The 22,660-nt window shown below is 47.2% G+C and overlaps 1 protein-coding gene across 1 annotated transcript; it reads left to right on the top strand.

Moving 5' to 3' along the window:
* The first annotated feature begins 1,534 nt into the window (after positions 1-1,534).
* Positions 1,535-20,471, top strand: PRSS55 (serine protease 55). Its single transcript, XM_030448352.1, has 5 exons — positions 1,535-1,589; positions 3,028-3,217; positions 4,122-4,376; positions 6,037-6,175; positions 20,119-20,471. The coding sequence occupies exons 1-5, from the start codon at positions 1,535-1,537 to the stop codon at positions 20,419-20,421; spliced, it is 942 nt and encodes a 313-aa protein (XP_030304212.1). The 3' UTR covers positions 20,422-20,471.
* The last annotated feature ends 2,189 nt before the right edge of the window (positions 20,472-22,660 follow it).

Below are 22,660 nucleotides of genomic sequence, written 5' to 3'. Positions count from 1 at the left end.
ATACAAAAAGAAAAAAACCCCAAACAATCCTCAAAATACACAGAATTAATTATGGAGTTACTGATAGGATGGAGTTTTAGCCTTGACCCCTTGCAGTTGGGTCAAGATTTAAAGGGGATATAATCAGTAAAGGTGAGATGCTAATGGTTTAGCCTCATGGATTAGGATTTTTTAAGATGGTTTTGGTCTTGTCAGCCACCCTTGGCCACAGGGAAGAAGGGAGTGGCTGCCTCAACACCTTTGATAACTTCTGATTTGCCACTGTTTGAAATTTACCCTCCCAAAGAGCTGCATTTTATTTTTCTGACAACACAGACACGGTCTAAACAAAGAAGAGGAAGTTATTTTAGGGTTTGATGAGCTTCAGCACTTCTCAGAGTTGAAGATGGAAGCAGATGCAGGACTTTGGAAAGAAGAACACAAGATCCAGAAAGGGCCACAGCTTACAGAGTGCACTATGGCAATGTCCAGGGTGCAGACAGGAGTTTCACTGCTGCCCCCTCCCTCTCACAGCTAAAACAAATCCCAAACCTCTTGGAAATCACCTTCGGAAGGGCAACATCCAGCTGTCACGGTTTAACACTGGCCCGGCAATTAAACCGAATAACAGACGCTCTCTATTAATCTCTCTCTCCTTGATAAAGAAAGGAGAGAGAATAAGGGAGAGAGACTGATGGGTTGGAAACTAAACTACACAACTTTAATGAAACAGTAATGATAAATAGGTAAAATTACTAAATCTATACAAATATACAGGAAAATGGAAACCACATTCCTCCCCCCTCTCCCCCAATAACTCTCACGTCACCACCGAGGTTGTAGGGCAGCCCTGGGAAAGTCCAGGCTGGAATCCTGGAGTCGGCAGCAGTCGGGAACCGGAGGCAGGAACACACAGATTCAGGCTGGCACGGATCAGGAGCACAGGCAGATGAACAGACAGGATCCTTCCAGGATGCCGGGTGAAGGAAGGGAAGCAGGAAATCAGGAAATCCGGAAATCTGGAAAAGATCTGGCTCGGCCCTCGTGATGCCTCAAATTTATACTGAGTGTGACGTATATGGGATGGAATACTCTGTTTGGTCAATTCTGGCATCTATCTTGTCTGTTCCTCCCCAAAGGAGGGCTCAGGTGGGACCTCGGTATCCTCCTGGACGGTAAAATGTTTTCCTCAGAGCTGAGCAGTGTCCTTGGCTCTGCACACCAGTCTCTAGCAGTAACTATAAACATCAAGTGTTATCAGTCCTAGAAACACACACTGTCTGAGAAACTTGCTGTTCATTTCAGCAAGTGCAACTACTTACAAGAGACTGAGCTAAAAGTAAAAGTACAAAACAGAAAATCACCTTTATCCTGGCCCAAATTAGGACACCAGCTCTGATGTCAGCAGAAAGGAGGGGATTGTGTGATGTCACTTCCTGGTTGCCCTGGCAGAGAAGTTGTGTTGCCTTTGGTAAGAAGATGGAATGGGGAAGATGTCCTGAACATCCCTGCTCTGAATGGTGTCCAAGAGTGCTGGTCCAAGACTGGGATTGAAATGCTGCTCTTTACCCTCTTCTGTTTTAATTCTCTGATCAGAGAAGTCAATGCAAGTTCTTCCTCTCAAGTTTTGAGAAATGAGCAGCAGAGAAGAACCATCAATAGCCCTACAGGATACACACGTGCTGGTGAGTGAAATCAGAGAACCCTACAATGACTTGGGTTGGAAGGGACCTTAAAGATCTTTTGGTTCCAACCCCCCTGCATGGGCAGGGACACCTCCCACAGCCCAGGTTGCTTCAAGCCCCATCCAATGGCTTTGGGCTTATTCCTGCTGACAGGTATGTATGGCTGGTACTATAGCTTGAACTCTTCCACTCATTCTCCCTACAGAAGGATTTTGTCCAACATCCCTATGGAAAATGGTCCATGGCCCCAGCCTGAAGGTCTGGGGAGGCTCCAGCAATGCCAGGGACATTTGGAGAGGTCAAGCAGCATAGATAATTACAAACCAGGACTTCAGCTGATGTCCTGGCTCTCTGGCACAGACACTGCCTGAAGGACGTGGAGCTGATGGATCTGGTCCAGAGGAGGAGCATGGAAATGCTCAGAGGGCTGGAACACCTCTCCTGGGAAGCCAGGCTGAGGGAGCTGGGGGTGTTCAGCCTGGAGAAGAGAAGGCTCTGGGGAGACCTAACAGTGACCTTCCAGTATCTGAAGGGGCTACAGGAAGAGTGGAGAGGCTCTTTTAGTGATAGGATAAGGGGCAATGGGTTTAGATTAGAGAGGAGCAGATTTAGATGGGATGTGAGGAACAAGTTGTGACCCATGAGGGCAGTGGAACAATGGCACAGGGTGCCCAGGGAGGGGGTTGAGGCCTCATCCCTGGAGAAGTTCAAGGTGAGGCTTGAGGAGGCTCTGAGCACCCTGATCTGGGTGAGGGTGTCCCTGATACTGCAGGGGATTGGACAGGGTGAGCTTTAGAGCTCCCTTCCCACCCAAATTATTCAATAATTCTATGATTAATGACCCCACCTGGAGTTCTGTGTCCAGTTTTGGAGTCCCTATTCCAGGAAGGACATGGATGTGCTGGAGTGTGTCCAGAGAAGGGCCATGAGGATGCTCAGAGGGCTGGAGCACCTCTGTTATGGGGCAGACTGAGAGAGTTGGGGTTATTCAGTCTGGAGAGGAGAAGGCTCTGAGGAGACCTTATTGTGGCCTTCCAGGATGTGAAGGGGCTACAAGAAAGCTGGGGAGGGACTTTTTAGGATGTCAGGGAGTGATAGGACATGGGGGAATGGATTGAAACTAGGGCAGGGGAGGTTTAGATTGGAAATTAGGAAGAAGTTCTTCCCCATGAGGGTGGTGAGACACTGGCACAGGTTTCCCCATCCATCCCTGGAAGTTTTTAGGGCCAGGCTGGAGAGGGCTCTGAGCAACCTGATCTGGTGGGAGGGGGGTTGGAACCAGATGATCTTTAGGGTCCCTTCCAACCCTGAAAATTCCATGATTCTGTGCTATAAATGAGCAAGTGTCTCATTCTGTACTCAGAGTGTGGCCTTCGACCATCTTACGAATCCTTTCTGGATATGGGCAAGAGGATCACAGGGGGGGGATATGCCAAGGATGGGGAATTCCCATGGCATGTGAGCATCCAGAGCAAGAGGAGACACATCTGTGGAGGCACCATGATCAGTGCACTGTGGATTTTAACTGCAGCCCATTGCTTTGCAGGAGAAATGTGAGTAATCTGGGGCAAGGGGGGACAGCCCCCACACAATGGGTTTGTAGCACCACTCCTTGGATATTTCCTTGGGGTCAAGTGCAGCAGACATCTGACTGAGCCAGCAAGAGAGCCCTGAAAAGAGGAATTTTGTCCCTTGGTAAAAACAAGGCCTTTTTATTATTTTTTTTTATTATTAGACAGACTTTTTTTTAGTGTTAGAAGAGAAGGGTGCAGAAATCTGCTGAAGCAGGAGATGCAGGTGGGGAATATTTTGAAAGATGGTCTGAGCAGCCTGGGATAAATGCCCATGGTGCTTCTTCTGATGGCCCTGAGCTTTTCTACCCATGTTGTGGTACCATGGAAAAAGTGGTATATTCCATTCTTTCACATAGGAAACACCTTTGCCTCCTGGAGAATGAATTAAAAAGAAGTTTCTGGATAATCAACCCCATGCAATGCCCAGGGGCACAATCAAGCCCTTTGTGAGCTGTCTCCAAAATTCAGCAGGTTCAAGAACTGAGACTGCTCAGTGATAAACGACCTGGGGCATCACAACCTGGAGCAGCTGATTGGGAGCAGAATGGTCCAGAGCATCCAGCTCAGGGCACAGAAATCCCAAAGATCCAGCTCCCTCCATCTGCTTGCTAACAATTGGGCTTTTTATAACTGGGCTGCTTTCAGGTTCTACCTCTGCACCTCTCTCCCCTGAAAAATGAGCTTTATCTAGAAGTGGGGGTAGATTTCTGCAATATTTCTGCCATTTGCTGGGCACCACCCTGCCCTGCTCAGGGGAAGGAGGCACCAGTCTTGGACTTAATGATCTCAGAGGTTTTTTCCCGACTAATAATTCCATAATTCAGCCTTTGTAACCCAAAACCTTTGTGTTTGCTTATGTCTCCACTTCTTCTTTGTTTATAAGGCCACCAGATCTCACTGTTGTGGTAGGGTCAGTTGACCTCTACTTCCCCCTGGAAGAACATAAACTGGACAGAGTGATTCTCCACGAAGACTTTGACAGCATGAGCATGCAGAATGATGTTGCACTGATCCTGCTCAGCTCTCCCATCGAGTTCAGCAAGGAGAAAATCCCCATCTGCTTGCCCTTCATAGATGACATTGACACGTGGCAAGAATGTTGGTCTACTGGGTGGGGAACCACAAGAGAAGGTGAGATGCTGCCAGGAGATGTATCTGCTAATGGAGGATGGGGTTTATCCATTTAAAGGAGGTGTTCTCTCCCAGGAGGGGTTACCCACAGTAATTTCCACTGGTAAACACATCCAATCCCTTGCAGCTTCTCCACATCCATCAATTCTCTTCTCAGTGCAAGAAGCAGTCACCTCCTGAGCAGCAGAACAGCATTTTGTATCATAGAACCATGGAATCTCAGGTTGGAAGGGACCTCAAGGCTCACCTGCTCCAACCCTTCTAATGTTATTATTTATCTGAGATGTTTCTGCATCCCATTGAGCTGAGACTTCAGACTTTCCAGAGTTGGGGAATCCATCTCCCTTGGGAGACCATTCCAATCTCTGGCTGTCCTCAGAGTGAAAAATGTTCCTCTGGAATTGGAATTTCTCCAGGAGCAACTTGTGCCCATTGCCCCTTGGCTTGTCCATAGGGAGTCTCCACCTTCTCTGTAACCCCCTTTAAGTACTGCAACATGGTCATAAGGTCTCCCCTGAGCCTTTTCTTCTCAAGGCTGAAAAAACCCAGTTTTTTCAGCCTTTGTGGGAGGACATCTGTCAGCTGGCACCTCAGGGTGGCAGTGGCCTCATCCCCTTACAACTGCAATCAAATAGACCTCAAGTGGAGCCACCTCTTTGGAGTTGCCTCCATTAAAACCAACTAAACTGTGGGCATGTCCATGGAGCAGCCCCACGTTAGCTGGGAAAGGGACTTGATAACTTTCTGTCTTTTAGATCTTCACTTTCCACCTTCCCAAAGGCACCTGGAGCACTTCTCTCAGTGCCATATGGAAGAAGGAGGGAGTTTGTGCAATGCTGTAGGTGTCATCCCCAGCAGCAACATCCTCCAGAAGTCAGTGATAGCCTTCAGACCCAGGCTGACTTTAAAGAGAAATATGGGTGAAATAAGTGGGCTTTTTAAGTAGCCCTGCATGGGTTTTGGGGTTTTTGGTTTTGTTTTTTTTTTTTTTTTGCTGGTGCAGGCTGCAATTTCTAGTTTCCCATCTCAATGGAAGAGTAAAGCATTTGTTTCCATTGTGTCCTGCCAGCCTGAGAGCTGCTTTGAGGAAGGTGCAGTTGGTCCCCTGGGTGAGGCACATCCTGAGAGTGTGGAGGTAACAGGATCATCTCTTCTGGGGAAAGCTCAGGGGACTTTTCTCTGCAGGGCTAACACCCCATGAAGAGTCCCTCAAACTGAGTTTCCCTGAAGCATGAGCGAGAAACCCAAGGTGTGCATTGCAGCTCATTCTAGGTCATTACCAGGACCAGCAGGATAAATCATCCTTTTGGGGGTCTTCCAGCTGTAAAGCTTCCCAGAGTTCATCTTGAAAAAGAAGTGATTTGTTAAATATCCTATTTTGCAAGATTCCACTCCCCAGGATTTCAGCTTTGCCCATAAATACCTCCTCCTTTCTACCCACCAAACCCACCTTCTTGTCTGGCATCAAGTCAAGAGCACAACTTGATCTCTGCTAACATGTGGAGAGCCCCTGTGCCCCCAAACCCACAACCTGAGACCTTCTTGCCTTGAGATGCTTTCCAAATTCAGCCCTGAGCAGTCCCAAGTCTCTGGCTGTGGTCTCACCCTTACAGTTCTGTTCTGCAGAGTTTGTTAATCATTCTCTTCTCCTTCTGCTGCTTGGTGGATGTGGTTCCAGGGTCCCATGTGCTGCAGAAAGTAAGGATGAAGCTCATCAGCAGGGAGCAGTGCTTGAAGAGGACCCCAGTGCTGGAGGAGAACATGCTGTGTGCTGAGGTGGAGAGAAGAGAAAAAAGCATCTGCCAGGTAAAATAAAGAGGTTCCTGGATGTCCACACTGCTCCTAGGGCCACAGAGACACTGGAGGAGAAGTGTCTTTGTTTGAGGAATGAACATTGATCCTTCCCATGGCTTCCTGGGGTTGCTAAAGCTTCTCTGGAGGATGCTCAGGGGCCAAGGAACTGCTTGGAAAGATGTAGTGACCCAAGCAGGGGGGTGCAGGTCAGGAAGCAGTGGTGGTGCTGGAAATGAAACACTTTGTTGAGTGGATGAGCCTCTCTTCCTGCTCCTCCCCAACCCCAGTTCCCTCCCTGAAGTGGGAGAGACTGAAAGTCAGCAAGGGAAAGGGGCAGCTGGAAGGAGGGCAAGGGGAAAAAGGTGGTTCCTAACAAGTCCTCTTGCACAGGATTTGGGTCTGTTGTCTCCCAGCAATATAAAACCCCAGTGTCTGCCACAGACAGTGGTAGGAGATGTCTCACAAACCTTCAAAGAGGGCTCAGCCCAGCATGGGCTGTGTCCTCATTCTGCCTGCTGTCCCCTCAGCCCTGGGCCAAGCTGCTCTGTCACCATCTAAATACTGAAAGGAGACAGGAAAGTTTGTCCAGAAAAGAATTAGTAGAGTGATTTATTCCAGGAGTATTTGCAAGGAGCTAGTGATATAAGATATGGACTTTCCAAGCTAAACTCTGAACAGAGTTTGGGTGGTGTTTGATATCAGGGACTGCTAAGGGGAGAGAGCTGACACAGACACCTAAATGTGGGAAAACCTCAGAAACTCAGAAAAACTCAGAACTTGTGCCCTCAGAGCATACTCTCAGAGCAGGGCCACTGTCCTGATGTCAAACAAAGTCGGCCAGCCAGAAGGCATCTTTTCTTTCATGGCATCCAACCTCCAACCCCTTCTCTGAGAGCCTGGTAAGGACTGAGGTCTGTTCAGGACTAAAAGCTCCATCCTGCCCTGGATACAGGGAGAAATCTTAGACTTGAGCAGGGGGCAGCTGGGCAGACACATGTAGCACAGAAAATAATCACAGAATTGTTGTTGTTGGAAAAGATCTCGAAAATCACCACGTCCAACCCTCATCTTCACCACCACCCCCCTCCTAGGAAAATAATGTAAATCAAAATAAAATAATATATATATCACCATGCCAAACAGAGCATGTTCTGAATCCTCATCTCCATTGTTTTTTAAATACCTCCAGGGATGGTTACTCCACCACCTCCCTGGGAAGCCCATTCCAGCCCCTGACTCCTCTCTCAGTAAATAAATTCTTCCTCAGATCATAGAATCATAGAATTGGCTGGGTTGGAAGGGACCTCAGAGATCAGCAAGTCCAACCCTTGATCCACTCCCCCCGTGGTTCCCAGCCCATGGCACTGAGTGCCACATCCAGTCTCTTTTGAAATATCTCCAGACACGGAGAATCCACTACTTCCCTGGGCAGCCCATTCCAATGCCTGATCACCCTCTCCAGAAAGAAATTCTTTCTAATCTCCAACCTAAACCTCCCCTGGCACAACTTGAGACCCTGCCCTCTTGTCTTGCTGAGAGTTGCCTGGGAAAAGAGCCCAACCCCCCCCTGGCTCCAACCTCCTTTCAGGGAGTTGGAGAGAGTGATGAGGTCTCCCCTGAGCCTCCTCTTCTTTAGGCTGAACCTCCCCTGGTGCAACTTCAGGCCATCTCCTCTGGTCCTACCATTATTTATTTCAGAGGCAGAGCTTCATCCTGTAGGAATCTGTCATTGAGGAAACTAAAACAACACCCAGGACAGAAAGAGATGCTCTGCCCTATGGCAAAGGCAGGAGGCAGAAGGAGCTGGGCTTGTAGCTGGGCAGCAGTGGGGCAGTTTGCTTTCTGATTTTTTTTCTTTTTTTTTTTTTTTTTTGATCAGCCAGGGAGAGCATCTGTCTCTGAAACCATTCATCTCGTGCCTTTCACCTCCATTAAATTCAATCAAACATTTTAAAGAGGAAACTGCCACAGGATAACATTAACCTGATTAAAGAATGCACTTCCCAGCCCTGCCTTAAGTTCTGTGGCTGAATTATGCTGGTGAAACAGCAAGAGCACTTGTACCTTGCAAAATGAATCTCCTGCATTCAGAAAGTTGATGAGGGTGCTATTTTGATCTACAATAACTTTTAAGAGTCATCTGAGAAATGAGCTGGAAATGTGAGCTTTCCAAGCAGTGGTAGCACACAGTGAGTGCCTGTGGGATGATGCTGACAACCCAGCAAGTCCCCACTTGTAGTGGCAGCTTGACCAGCCAAAAATGGTCTTGGAAACTGAAATAATGAAAGCAAGACAAAAACCACAGCCTAGGCTAGTGGAGCTGAACATGATTTTTCATCAAAATTTGCTGGAGGGGAAGCATTTTGCTGATGGGTGGTTTCCTCAGAAGTGCTGATTAAGGTCAAGGAAGGCACATTTTTGGTTGAGAAGCCTGGTGGCTGGAAAGATGGAAACCTGGTACTGCAGGATGGAGCACTGGACACCCAGCTCATCTGCCCTGGGCAGACCATAGGAAGTTCCATCTATTGGGCTACACTTGTCTATAAATATTGTGGAGGTTGGATGAGAATCTGGTCAGGTTGGAAAATATCTGCATCTTTCACAGAGGCAGCAAGGAGGTAGAGAAGCTCTGGGCATGGTGTTCATCTATACCACCCAGTTGTCTCCTGGGTGATCATAGAATCATAGAATTGGCTGGGTTGGAAGGGACCTCAGAGGTCATCGAGTCCAACCCTTGAACCACCGTTGCGGTTGCTAGACCATGGCACTGAGTGCCACATCCAGTCTCTTTTGAAGTATCTCCAGACACGGAGAATCCACTACTTCCCTGGGCAGCCCATTCCAATGCCTGATCACTCTTTCCGTAAAGAAATTCTTTCTAATATCCAACTTAAACTTCCCCTAGCACAACTTAAGACCCTGCCCTCTTGTCTTGTTGAAAGTCGTTTGGCAAAAGAGCCCAACCCCCCCCCCCCGGCTCCAACCTCCTTTCAGGGAGTTGTAGAGAGTGATGAGGTCTCCCCTGAGCCTCCTCTTCTTTAGGCTGGACATCACCAGCAGGTCGCCAGCATCGCCAGCAGGTCCAGGGAAGGGATTCTGCCCCTGTGCTCAGCCCTGGTGAGGCCACACCTCGAGTCCTGTGTCCAGTTCTGGGCCCCCCAGCTCAGGAAGGATATCGAGGTCCTGGAGCAGGTCCAAAGGAGGGCAACCAGGCTGATGAAGGGACTCGAGCACAGACCCTATGAGGAGAGGCTGAGGGAGCTGGGAGTGTTGAAACTGGAGAAGAGGAGGCTCAGGGGAGACCTCATCACTCTTTACAACTCCCTGAAAGGAGGTTGGAGCCAGGGGGGGGTTGGGCTCTTTTCCCAGGCAACTCTCAGCAAGACAAGAGGGCAGGGTCTCAAGTTGTGCCAGGGGAGGTTTAGGTTGGAGATTAGAAAGAATTTATTTACAGAGAGGGTGATCAGGCATTGGAATGGGCTGCCCAGGGAAGTAGTGGATTCTCCGTGTCTGGAGATATTTCAAAAGAGACTGGATGTGGCACTCAGTGCCATGGTCTAGCAACCGCAACGGTGGCTCAAGGGTTGGACTTGATGATCTCTGAGGTCCCTTCCAATCCAGCCAATTTTATGATTCTATGATTCTGTGTGATGCCCACTTACAGGACACGGGGTAATGGGTGCAAGTTGGAGCATAGGAGGTTCCATGGAAACATAAAAAAAAGCTCCCAGGATGCCCAGGGAGGTTGTGGAGTCTCCTCTGGAGACATTCAAAGCCCTCTTGGATGTGTTATGTGTGACCCACACTGGGTGATCCTGCTCTGCCAGCACTCCATGATCTTTCAAGGTCCCTTCCAACCCCTGACCCTCTGTGGTTCTTTGATACCACCAGACAGGATTAATTTGTGGATCAGTGACCACATTCCAAGAAAAAACTCAAGGAGTTTGAATAGCAGAGCTCCTCAGTATTTGTACTTAAAAAACAAACAACCCCCCCCCCCCACAATACACCATTCACTTTAAAAGAAAAAAATCTCTTGGATCCTGATTCCCTGATGGCTCTGCAGACAGAGATGTGGATTGACTGTGAATTAACACTGACAGGATCTGTAGTTGACTTAGAGTTCTATTTAGTCATCAACATCAGCATTAATGGCTGCTCATGAGGTACAAGTACTAAAAACCAGGCACTAGAGATGCCCTACATGCTATTTTTGTGTCTGCTTCATTTCTTCCATGACCCCATGAACCACAACTGATGCCTCAATTCCCTGCTTCCTTAAGCATCTTTTGTTAGGCTCTGATGCAATGGTAACTGGGGCAATAATTAGAGGATTAAGGGGCTCACAAATCAAATTCCTCTTCACTAAATGGCCCCAAAATCCAGTAAAAATGGCCCAATTATATTTCAGAGAATTTCTGCAGAGGAGGGTAGATCAGTGATGTGGTGATTAGGGCAGAGTGTGTTGAGGTCCAGGTCAGCAGCAGATGAAAGGAGGCTCAGTCCTTGGCCTGACTTTTAGGGGAAAGGAGTCATGTTCTGGCCAGAAATAGGGAGTGGGATGGTTCCAGCTCAGCTTCACCATCCCCTGCATCCTGTCCTGGTGTGGGGTTGATCTGATTCATGGGCTGAAGGCTTCTACCCCCTTCCAGATTGTAGCAGGAGGTGATCTTGGCTTCCTGAGCCTGAGGGGAGACCTTATTGCTCTGTACAATGGCCTGAAAGGAGGTTTTAATTAGGTTGGTGTTGGTCTTTCTCCCAAGTTACAAGGGACAGAACAAAAGGAAATGGCCTCATGGTGTGCCCAGGGAGGTTTAGGTTGGATATTGGATATAAAAAAATTGGTTGGCTATAAAAAAATTCCTTACTGGGTTTTCAGGCACTGGACCAGGCTGCCCAGGGTAGTGGTGGAGTAAACGAAAAACAAAAAGGGATTTAAAAGAGATGTAGATGTGCTGGGGAACATGGTTTATGGTGGCCTTGGCAGTGCTGGGTTAATGGTTGGACTTTTAAGGTCTTAAAATTGATCTTAAAGGTCTTTTCCAACCCAAACGATTCTCTGATCTCTGAAATGATGTTAGGATGTTCCTTGGGCTGTGGGGATTAATTTCTTCCGTTCTTTGGAGAAGGAATTCTTTCCTTCACCTGCATTTTGTCCTGCCCATGTACCCTGTCAGCAGTTTGGAAAGGATAAATGCCCCTTACAACGTGTGGGATGCTCAGGGCTCTCATCCCTTGTAGCATGAGTGACAGCAGTAGTTTTTGCACAACCCTGGGTGGAATTTATCTGGCCAGATATAAACTTTTTTTTCCATGGTCACCTGCATCACCTGGATCATCTTTCCATCACCAGGGAGAAAAAAAAAAGCACTTCTGGCATGAGGATGCTTTACCCATCTCTTTTAAAATTAACTAAAAGCAAGTCCAAGGTGTCCAGCTCCTAGCAAAACACGTGGCTCCAAGGAAGAACATTTAAGTCTCCAGTGCTATTTGAGATATCCCAGGATGTCCCCCAGTCCAGAAGGGACAAAACCTTTTGCATCCTGTTACAAGCTCTTGCATCCTTTGACTCATGCCAAGAGAGCTCCAAAACTGCAAAGGGAGATCTGTGAAATAGAAATTTTTAAAGAAAACCTCTGCAAGTGAGAATTGCCTTCATCTTATCACAGATGGAAGGAAAAGGTCACAGCCCAGGGAAGAATGGTCAATCCCTCCCCAGGAGATCTGAAGGGAGGTGGTTAGCTGACAGTCTGGTTGATTCTGTAGGGATGGGGGGTATCTTCATGAGGTCTGAGCTTGAGGGCCCTTCTGCCTATCAAAGAAAGGTCTCCTAGAGTCCGGGAGTCAAAGCAACCCACATTTCAGTTCAAAGTTATTCCTAACTACACAGAATTACTCTTGTACATCATCTTAATATTGAAGAGAATGACCCACTTGCCATCTTGGGGGTGGATTCTCCACCACTGAGCTGTTGCTAACATGATGAAGTGTTTTTTTTCTTTTCCCTAAGGGACAGAGAGGTTTAAATAGGAAGGCATCCTTAGAAGCCCCAGAACAAAGCAGTAGAAAGGTGTTTCTGCCTTTCCAGTCTCTTAGATTTGTTTCTGAAGGGTGCTTTGATGTGCAGCTCCTAAGAATCAGAACACTATTCCTGTGTCCCATGGTTTTAGAGGGCCTTCATCATTTGATCATTTTATGATGTGGGCAGACAAGTGAACACATTCAGGCTGGGGCAACTTAAACCTTTCCTCAGATACATTCCTTCCTTTTGCAAGGACCTGGGATGGGGAGGTCACACACTTCTTCTGCTTTCTTCCTCTGACTTGTAGCTTCTGGCCCTTCAAGCTGAAGTTGTTTGGTTGGCAGCAAGAAGGCTCAGCAGGAGTTTGTGCTCCTGGGGAGTGGAGTTGTGGAGAGCAGAACATTTCTGGCTCCAGCTGAACAAAAAAACTTACTTTGTGCTTGCCCAGAGAGTGGGAGAATGGGATGTGATGAATCAGAGGAGCCTCTTCCCATTGGAGTGAGTCAATGGGGAGAGTCATGACTCACAGACAGCTTTCAGTTCTTTGAAGGAGTCACCAAGCATGTGGAAAAAAGTGATCCAGCTGATCCAACATGCTGAGATTTTCCAAAACTCTTCTAATGAGCTTTCTCAGCACAGGCCTGGGGAGAAACTGCAGATGGAGGAGGGATTTGATGGGAGAAAAGGCTCACGAGGGGAATTGTGTTGGGATCTGTGCAAGGAATTGGGGTGTTGAAGGAGGGTGAATGCTGCTGCCATGTTGGCTGATGCCACAGGGTTATTTGGCATGGTCAGAATTAGAACAGAGCAGAGGTGCAGCAGCATCTTGGGTTTTCCTGAGTGACTGGAGGTTAAAACAGCAGCTGCTGGTAAAGGAACAGGAATAAAGAGAGGGAGAAGCAACTCCAGCTGCACACATGCAGTAATAGAGCAGCTATTGCCATGTAGGAAGATCTTGGAGTAACTGTATAGTCCTTCCAGAAGAGCAGCATGAGGAGTGGAGGTCAAAAAGGTGACAAGATCTTTATGAAGCATAAGAATCATAGAAACACAGAATGATCATGGTTAGAAAGGATCTTCAGGATCATCAAGTCCTGCACCACATTAACCACAGATTCGTCTCCCTAAGTGCCACATCTACCTCTTCTTTGAATACCCTTGGGGATGGAGACCCCATCACCTCCCAGGGCAATCTGTTCCAATGCTTCCCTACTCTCTCAGTGGGGAGGAAATTTTTCCTTATATCTGATCTGAACCTCCCCTGGCACAACATGAACCCATTACCTCTTGGAAAGGAAAGGAAAGAGGAAAGGAAAGAGGAAAGGAAAGGAAAGAGGAAAGGGAAGGGAAGGGAAGGAAGGGAAGGGAAGGAAGGAAGGGAAGGGAAGGAAGGGAAGGGAAGGAAGGGAAGGGAAGGAAGGAAGGAAGGAAGGAAAGGAAAGGAAAGGAAAGGAAAGGAAAGGAAAGGAAAGGAAGGAAAGGAAAGGAAAGGAAAGGAAAGGAAAGGAAAGGAAAGGAAAGGAAAGGAAGGAAGGAAAGGAAAGGAAAGGAAAGGAAGGAAAGGAAAGGAAAGGAAAGGAAAGGAAAGGAAAGGAAAGGAAAGGAAAGGAAAGGAAAGGAAGAGGTATCAAAGCAAATGTGTGTTATGCCAGGGCACTCATTTTGGGAGCCTTTTTCTTGTGCTCTGTGAGCAGTTCCCATCCACCCCATCTGAGAAATTTAGAAAAAGGGGAAGAGAAGAGTAGGAAGGATGAACAGAGACACAGAACAGCTTCTGGTGAGAAGGAGAATCACAGAATCAGAGAACAACTGTTTGGGTTGGAAGGGACCTTTAAAGTCCATCTAGACCAACCTGCTTGTAGTGAGAGAGAGGGACATCTTCAGCTAGATCAGGTTGCCCAGAACCCCATCACACCTGGCCTGGAATGTTTCCACGGATTGAGGATCTCCAACCTTCTCTGGGCAACCTGGGCCAGGGTCTCACCAACCTCAGCATAAAACATTTCTTTCTTCTACTTAGTCTGAGTCTCCCCTTTTTCAGTTTAAACCCTTTTTCAGTTTAGGCCCTGCTAAAAAGTTTGTCCCCATCTTTGCCCCCTTCATGTATTGAGAGGCCACAATAAAGTCTGTGACTCTGAGACCTGTAACAGAGATTTCTGATGGGGATGTGACACAGATTTCCAAAGTCATGACCAGCAAGGTGAAGACAATCAAGAGCTGTCCTCTTGTCACTGAAGCTCAAAACCCATGAAGTAAGGGGTCAGATGGCCTTCTGAGGCAGCAGATTTCAAGCAAAACAAAGGGAGTGTTTTTTTCCACCCAATAGATAATAAAACTGTGGAAGCCACTGACCAGGATGTTGTGGGTATTTATCTTAGGGGCTAAATGGATTCAAAAAGCAATTAGGTGACTTCCTGGATGGAGATCTCTCTAAAGCTATTAACTACTGTGATGTAAATACAAGTCTGTAAATACTTACCCTCTTTTCCAGTCTCCATCCCTGAGCACTTGGCTAGAGATGAGTGTCAGAGACAAGAGTCTGGGCCACATGGTTTTTTGGCCAGATGCAGAATCAGAGAATCACAAAATGGTTGGAAGGGACCTTAGAGATCATCTCCTCCAACCTCCCTGCCATGGACAGGGACACCTCTCATCTAGACAAAGATGCTCAGTATCACTCCCTTAAATCTGTGCTGCCACCCTTGCTAACCAACCCTGCTGACATCCCTGTGGATGGAGCAGATTCCCATCCTTCTCCTCCCATTTTCCAGCAAGGCATTTGGAGGTGTCAGAGTAGCTGATGCCTCTCATCTGAGATCTCAAAGGGTCCCAGGTGCCCAATGTTACCTGGTTCATTTTGGAAAGGACAAATGCAACGTGTGGGATGCTCGAGGCTCTCATCCCTTCTAGCTTCACACTAAAGAAACCCCCAAAACTTCTTTCCTGTCATCCTTCCTCTAAAGACAGTTTTGCTCCCCAAGAAATCACCAAAGAAATCACCTCTTTCTGAAGCATCCTGCAGCCAGGGCAGCTCTAATGGCAAATATTGTTATTCACATGCTGCTCATCTCCTGTTTACAGAGAGCTTTACCAACAGGCAGATGAAACCAATGACTTGTAAGGTTTGTGTATCCACTTAATGAGTATCAGATGGATTCTTCTCCCTCCCCCAGAGCTTCTCCCACCCAGGAAGATTTATATTTGTTCTGCTCAATTACCAAGCTACAAACCCAACAGGCAGAAGATGACACTCTTGATCCAAAGCCCACTAAAAATCAGCAGAAAGGCTCCTGATGGTCACAGGAACATTCAGGCCACCATGGAAAGGAGGAAACTTTTGATCAGCCTCAGTGAACAAAGCACCTTTTTAGCTGGGGAGAGGTTGTTTTTTTTTTTTTTTTTACAGGCCAGAACTATTTCTCAGAGGATGTATCATTATTCTCACCTCTCCTAATGGGAGGATTAACGTGCAGAATAAATTCAATTGCACCAGATCTGAGCCCAAGAGCTCTTCAGTCATCTTCTGGTTGACGAGAAGCACGCAACAGACTAAAAGATCCTATTTCTAGTTTTTTTTTTTTTCCTTTTGCTATCCAGAAACACCCAGGCTTGAAGAGCAGGGGCAGGTATCTGGTGTGTGTTGCTGACCAGAAGAAATATTTCACCACCAGGCTCCAGGAAAGCAACATTTAACAGGTTCTTTGATCTTTGGAGTCATTAACCTGAGCATTGATTAAATGAGCAGGAGTGGAAACATCACAGAGCTGAGATGCTTCTACCTGGCCTCAAAACTCACTCCACCCATATCCTCAAGGGTGGAAAGCCTTGGGCCAGAAGTTTTTGAGTGCTTAAGGTGGCTACAGGGATTATCAGAAGTGCCCAAGAACCGAGTTTATTTTCTCTTATCTTTAGCCCTATGAAAACCAGGCTGCTGAATCATCTGGGCTCCTGCTACAGTGATGTGAGTGAGATTATCACATGGAGTGGGGGATTTAGCCCACTCTGGGATAAAATCATCGACTTGAATAGCTGAAAGTTAAGAGAAATGTCGTGTTAGAAGTTGCACCCATGAAGCAGCCCAGCTCAGCCCGTAGGGAAAGGGATCTGAAGCAGGATTTGAGTCTCCAGGCTCGTGGATTAGAGAAATGGATTTGCAGCTGCTGCCTGGATTTTCACAGCCTTGCCCAACTCTCTCCCTGCCCAAGTTTTAAATCATTTTCTTTCTCAGCTGGCAGCCCCCCAAGCTCTCCCTTTCTGCACCAAGCAGGCTGAGAAAAGAATGAACACAATTAAAGAGGCAAAGAGGGAAAAGCAGATCTGAGTTGAAAGGAGAAGCCACGTGATGTGTGGTTTAAATAGGGATTCCTGGCTCTGCCACTGCCCTTGCAAATCACATCCCTTCTCTGCTGGGCTTTTCTCAGCTCTGAAGGATGAATGAGACTTTTCCTCCTAAGGATAGGCACAAAGCATCAGGAATTAAATGGTATTTAAGCAACCTGGGAGAAAGGTCCCTTTTGCAAGTGTGAACAGCCTCTAAATTGGACACTCAGGTACCCATCTGCCCCGATGGTGCTTGCAGGGGCTCTCCCTGTGCTAAAAATCTCCCTTGCAGGGACAGACCCCCAGGACACATCCCAGCACTGAGGGATCATCAGCCCCTGCTGCATCACTGCCTTGCCAACAGCTCCCACTCCCTCGATTTCTTTTATTATCTTTGGGTAGGAGGCTGGAAGCATTTGGCCACTTCCTGCCCTGGGGGAATTAGCAGTAAAATTCCCAGCAATTTAACTGCACGCACAGCCTCAGATTCCTTCACTCCAGCAGGTGCCATCCCCAGGGATAACACATGAATCCAAGGTTGCTGCAAGGTCACTGAATTCTTGGCTGAAATCAGGTCAGGAAACATCTTTAGAGTCTCAAGAAGGTCCAGGCTACAGTGCCACCACTTCAGGGCAAAGAGTCTTGGATTCATGGTTGGACTCCAGGAGCTCAAAAGGTCTTTTCCAACATAAGTGATTCTGTGATTCCACGAGTGCTAAAGCTCTGGATTTATCTTAATTTTTCTGTGTGCCTTTTGAACCAAAAAATAAAAATAGAGGAATTTATTCTAGAGACTTGGGCCCTCCATCTAACACAGGGAGGGGGAAAGTCTGCCCTGAACTTCAGTGGATGCTGATGCACAGGGGACTGCAGTCACTTCCTTACTCATTAATTAATGTGTGCCTGGAAAAGCTGCAAGGTCACTGAATTTGTGGTTGAAACCAGGTCAGGAAACATCTTTAGAGTCTCAAGAAGGTCCAGGCTACAGTGCCACCATTTCAGGGCAAAGAGTCTTGGATTCATGGTTGGACTTCATGAGCTCAAAAGGTTTTTTCCAACATAAATGATTCTGTGATTCCATGAGTACTAAAGCTCTGGATTTATCTTAATTTTTCTGTGTGCCTGTTGAACCAAAAAATAAAAATAGAGGAACTTATTCTAGAGACTTGGGCCCTCCATCTAACACAGGGAGGGGGAAAGTCTGCCCTGAACTTTAGTGGATGCTGATGCACAGGGGATTGCAGCCACTTCCTTACTCATTAATTAATGTGTGTTAGCTCAGGGTGGCTGCTGGAGGAAGGGGGCTCATCCATTAATGAGGAAGACATTTCCCAAAGTAGTCTACAAAGTGGGAAGGACAAGGTTTCCCAGGAAAGCTGTCTGGCTTCGGAAATGGGTTTTTATTGAATTTTTCATTTGCTGAGTGAAGAACTGGAGGTAGGGGAGAAAAAAAAGGGTCAAGACCACTATGAAAGGAAACCGGAGGATTTACACCAGAGGCTGCACAGCACTGGAAATATGAGAGAGTTGGGGATGTGCAGCCTGGAAAAGGCTCCGGTGAGACCTTAGAGCATCTTCCAGTGCCTGAAGGGGCTCCAGGAAAGCTGGGGAGGGACTGGGGACAAGGATGTGAATGAAAGGATGAAAGGGGAACAGGAGATTTAGATGAGATGTTAGGGAAAAATTCTTTGCTGTGAGGGTGTTGAGACCCTGGAACAGGTTGCCTAAGGAACCTGTGGCTGCCCCATCCCTGGCAGTGTCTCAGCCCAGGTTGGATGGGGCTTGCAGCACCCTGGGCTGTGGGAGGTGTCCCTGACCATGCAGGGGGGTTGGAACTGGATGAGCTTTAAGGTGCCTTCCAACCCAAACCAGTCTGAGATTCTCCAATAAAAGGGAAACTGAGGTACTGAGAGATCAAGGTACTTGCCCTTTACCCTTTATATGGCCACTGGGACAGCACTAGGAACACAAGCTTCATCTCCTTGGTCCCAACACAATAATTTACACTACCTTGATAAAAGGATAAAGCTTATTTCAGACAAAAATATGATTTTTTTTCTGCATGAGCTGCATTGAAACCATCATGGCAAGGTTTGCATCACCATTCCTGTAGCCCACCTCTCCCTCTAAGCCTTTAAGTACCTGCAGGGCTCTACTCAGGTAATCCAGGGCACCAACGTCAGTGGAAACACCTAAGATACCAAAGCAACAAACTCCCCTTCCACACCCCACAGGAGGGGGAAGTCCACGGGATGCTGATGATCTATGAGGGTGCTGAGCCCCTGGCCCAGGTTTCCCAAGAAAGCTGTGGCTGCCCCATCCCTGGCAGTGTCTCAGCCCAGGTTGGATGGGGCTTGAATCACCCTGGGCTGTGGGAGGTGTCCCTGATCATGCAGGGGTTTGGAATTAGATGATGCTTAAGGTCCCTTCCAGCCCAAACCATCCTGATGGTTCATAGCCACCAAAAAAGCATTGTACCTGGTTGGATCCATTTTGTGCTGATTTCTCCTTTGGGTTGTGCTCAGAGAATGTACAGAGGTGACAGGGACAGCTGGACATGCTCTTGGTATTCAAGCTAGAGCAGCCAACAGAAGAAGACTTTTCTTTGTAGGGTGTCTGCGGTGTGCACTCACACTGAGTGAAGGTTGGCCTGGCCATAGCAGGCAGGATTTCCATGGGATTAGGGTAGTTTCTGAGGATAGATGTTCATCTTTGGTCCAATTCCTAGGTGCTTGCCCCCAAAGGAACAGTTACAGGTACCCAGCATCCACGTGCAGCAGAGAAGTTGAGGACTGGATGAGCATTAAGAGCAAATGTCCCTTTGCACTCCTGGATGCTGCCTCTCAGTGCCAGGATTCAGGTATCCTGCTGGAGCAAAGGGAGATTATGGAAAAGGCTGAGCAGGATAGGGCATTGCATTGGGCCAGAGCTTGGGACATATTTATGTGTTTGGTTCTGGTCCCCACTATAGGAAAAAGAAATGCAGTGGTCAGGCTGGAAAGGGTCAAGAGAAGGTCCTCAAAGATGATCAGAGGACTGGGAAGCCTGGCACACAAGGAAAGGCTGGGAGAGCTGGGTTTGTTCAGCCTGAAGAAAAGAAGGGAGACTTTATTACCATGTTCCAGTACTTAAAAAGTGGATGTCAAGAAGATGGAGACTCTTTTCACAAGGAGCCACATGAAAAAAAGATGGGTGATGGGTGCAAATCCCTCAGTCCTGGGGAGATCCTGGTTGGACATAAGGAAGTTTTTCCCTGTGAGAACAATCTGATTTTGGAATAATCTCCCCAAGGTAGTGGTGGATTCCCCAAAGCTTAACATTTTTAAGGCTCAGCTTAACAAGGTGCTGGGTCCTCTCACCTAACCTTACTCCTACCTGGAAAGCTTGGGCCAGATGATCCTTGAGAACCCTTCCAACCTGGCATTCCATGACCCTATGATCTCCTCACTTTCTGTATCTGTTCTGCATGGCTCTCGGGGCTCAGCTGTGAAATGCTGAGTCCAGAATGTCCCTGTTCCCCCAAATCCTCATGAATTATGTGTAGAATTTGGGCTGCAGCTGCTCTGAGAGACCTGAGGTTTGATCCATCTGTAACATCCTCCTTCTGCCATAGGTGGACAGCGGGGGACCCCTGGTTTGCAGCTACTGGAACACCATGAAATGGTTCCAGGTTGGCATCATCAGCTGGGGAGAAGATTGTTCAGAAAAGGCAAACCAGGAGATCTTAATGTCTGTTTACAGCTACCGTGGCTGGATTGAAGCCCAGACAGCCAGAAGGGGGAAACCTTTCTTCATTGAAGGCATGGATAAGCATGCAAAAGTCAGGGTGGTTCCTTCCAGGGCTGAGTCACAGTCGTTTTTTCTTGTGTCTTCCCTCCTTTTAGTTGTCTCTTTAATGACATTTAGAGTGCTCTAGAGAAGAGTTTTCAAAATGTAATAAAAGTCTCATTCTTCTTTTCCTGCTGACCCACATAGTCCTGTCTCAGCTCAACCTGCTCCACCTCTGGATCCAGATGCCAACATGAGATGTCACAGTGAGAGGGATAGAGAGGATGGAGAGATGAAGTGGGAGAGGCAGGACACAGACAAGAGAAGCCATAATCCTCTGAAAAGCACAGAAAATCCACACCAGGGGGTCATGTTGGGCCCAGTTATTTGCTAACACACATGCAAAGGCAAGATGGGGCATCTGAAGGAGCTGCCCCCCCTTGGAAAGCTGACACCTAAGAAAAAATCTCATCTTATTTATTCAGATGAATGTTATCTTTGCTGTCAGTAGCTCTGGGTTACTTCATCTTCCAGCTAATCATGAGCTGAACTAATGTTCTCTTCTGCCTTGCAAGCTGGTCCAAGCTGAGAGAATCTTCAGACAGCACAGCAGCTGCTCAAGGGTTATGTTAAGCTGCTGGGAAGTGATTGCACATCCAATTACACCTGGGATGCTGGATCCAGTTTTGAGCTCCCCAGTTCCAGAAAAACAGGAATCTACTGGAGAGAGTCCAAGGGAGAGCTGTGAGGCTGATGAAGGGACTTGAGCATCTCTGCTGTGAAAAGAGACTAAGAGCTGGGGCTGTTCAGCCTTGAGAAAAGAAGGCTGAGAGAGGATATTGTTAATATCTATGAATATCTGAGGGGTGGGTGTCAGGAGGAAGGGGCCAATCTCTTTTTGGGGGTGCCCAGGAACAGGACAAGGAATAATGGGTTGGAGCTGGAACAGAGGAAGTTCCAGCTCAAGCTGAGTTGTGGAGTGTGAGGGTGAGGGAGCCCTGGCCCAGGCTGCCCAGAGAGGTTGTGGAGTCTCCTTCTCTGGAGCCTTTCCAAACCCCCCTGGATGTGTTCTGTGTGTCCTGCCCTGGGGGATCCTGCTGGGGCAGGGGGGTTGGACTGGATCAGCTCTGGAGGTCCCTTCCAACCCCTGACATTCCATGATTCTATGATTCTGTGATTCTAAATTCAGTGTCTCCTTAAGCTAGAAATAGGATACAAAATCACCTGGGCAGTGTTGGAAAATGTAACATCAAATAACTATAACCTGGATGGCAAATGATGGGGTTTGGTTCTTAAAGGTGACAGAGAAAAATCTGCCTGGCTGCAGAGAACTGTTTCTGAGTTCCCCATAAATTGCCCCCTACCAAAGTCCCTTGGTTTTCTAATCAGCCAAAATAAATCCTTTGCAAGGAAACAGTAAATCAATAGAAAACAGCATTTTCCTTTTCTCTGCTAGACCCCTTTTACATGTGTTGCTGGGACATCCACATCCCACCCTGAGCTGGGACCAGGCTGGTCCTTCCTGCAACACGTGGTCCCTTCCCTGCTTTGCTAGCATCCCAAAATCCATCCCAAAAATGGATTCTGGGCTTCACAAGAGGTTTCTTTTCTTGTGAGTGGTGGGAAGGAGGCCAGCAGCAAAGGTCTCCTTCATGTCCCACCTTTACAACAACATAAAAGCACCTGTAATTTGCAGTGATGATAAAACTCACTGAATGTGCAATGGGACAGAACCTCACAAATTGGTTTTAATTACCTTGATATTTTCTGCCTAGCTGGTGGAGAAGCCTTGTAAATGAGAATTAATTCATCTACCTTAAGCTAATGCAAACCCATCTTGGCATAAAAGTCAGACTTTATTTTCTGTGTTATCTGAGCAGAAAATAATGCTTAATTATTATTAGTTCTGAGTAATGCTTATGAAAATTGCTCCACATTAATTTCACATGGCTGACTGGCTAATGGATGCATAAGGGTCTTGTAACCCTTTGCAAAAAGACTAATAAAAGCTAAAAACAAGGGGAATATATTACTTTAGCAGCTATTAGTAGCAGACAGTGTCTGCTGGCATTAATACCTATATTTATTTTCCTTTCTATTAATAATATATCAACAGATTCTAGAAGCTGTGGCAGGGGCTGGACATCAGGAAATAATTCCTAATGCTGCAATCTATTCAGCTACAGAGTTGTTTCCCCCAAAGGAAATGAGAGAGATCCTCTGGCTTGAATTATTTTAATGTAGGGATTGTATAAAGCACTTTCATCTGCAGCACAGGGGCTGGAGAAAACCTGAGCTTCCAGGGCACTGCAAAAGGACTCAGTGGGTCTTTTCCATCAGTAGTATCTGCAAGCTGGTAATGGGATGGGTTAAAGGAAGGCAAAGCT

This window comes from Calypte anna, chromosome 3, assembly GCF_003957555.1.
Source record: "Calypte anna isolate BGI_N300 chromosome 3, bCalAnn1_v1.p, whole genome shotgun sequence".
NCBI lineage: Eukaryota > Metazoa > Chordata > Aves > Apodiformes > Trochilidae > Calypte > Calypte anna.
Note: the sequence above shows the minus strand (reverse complement) of the source record. Positions and strands in the feature narration are given on the sequence as shown.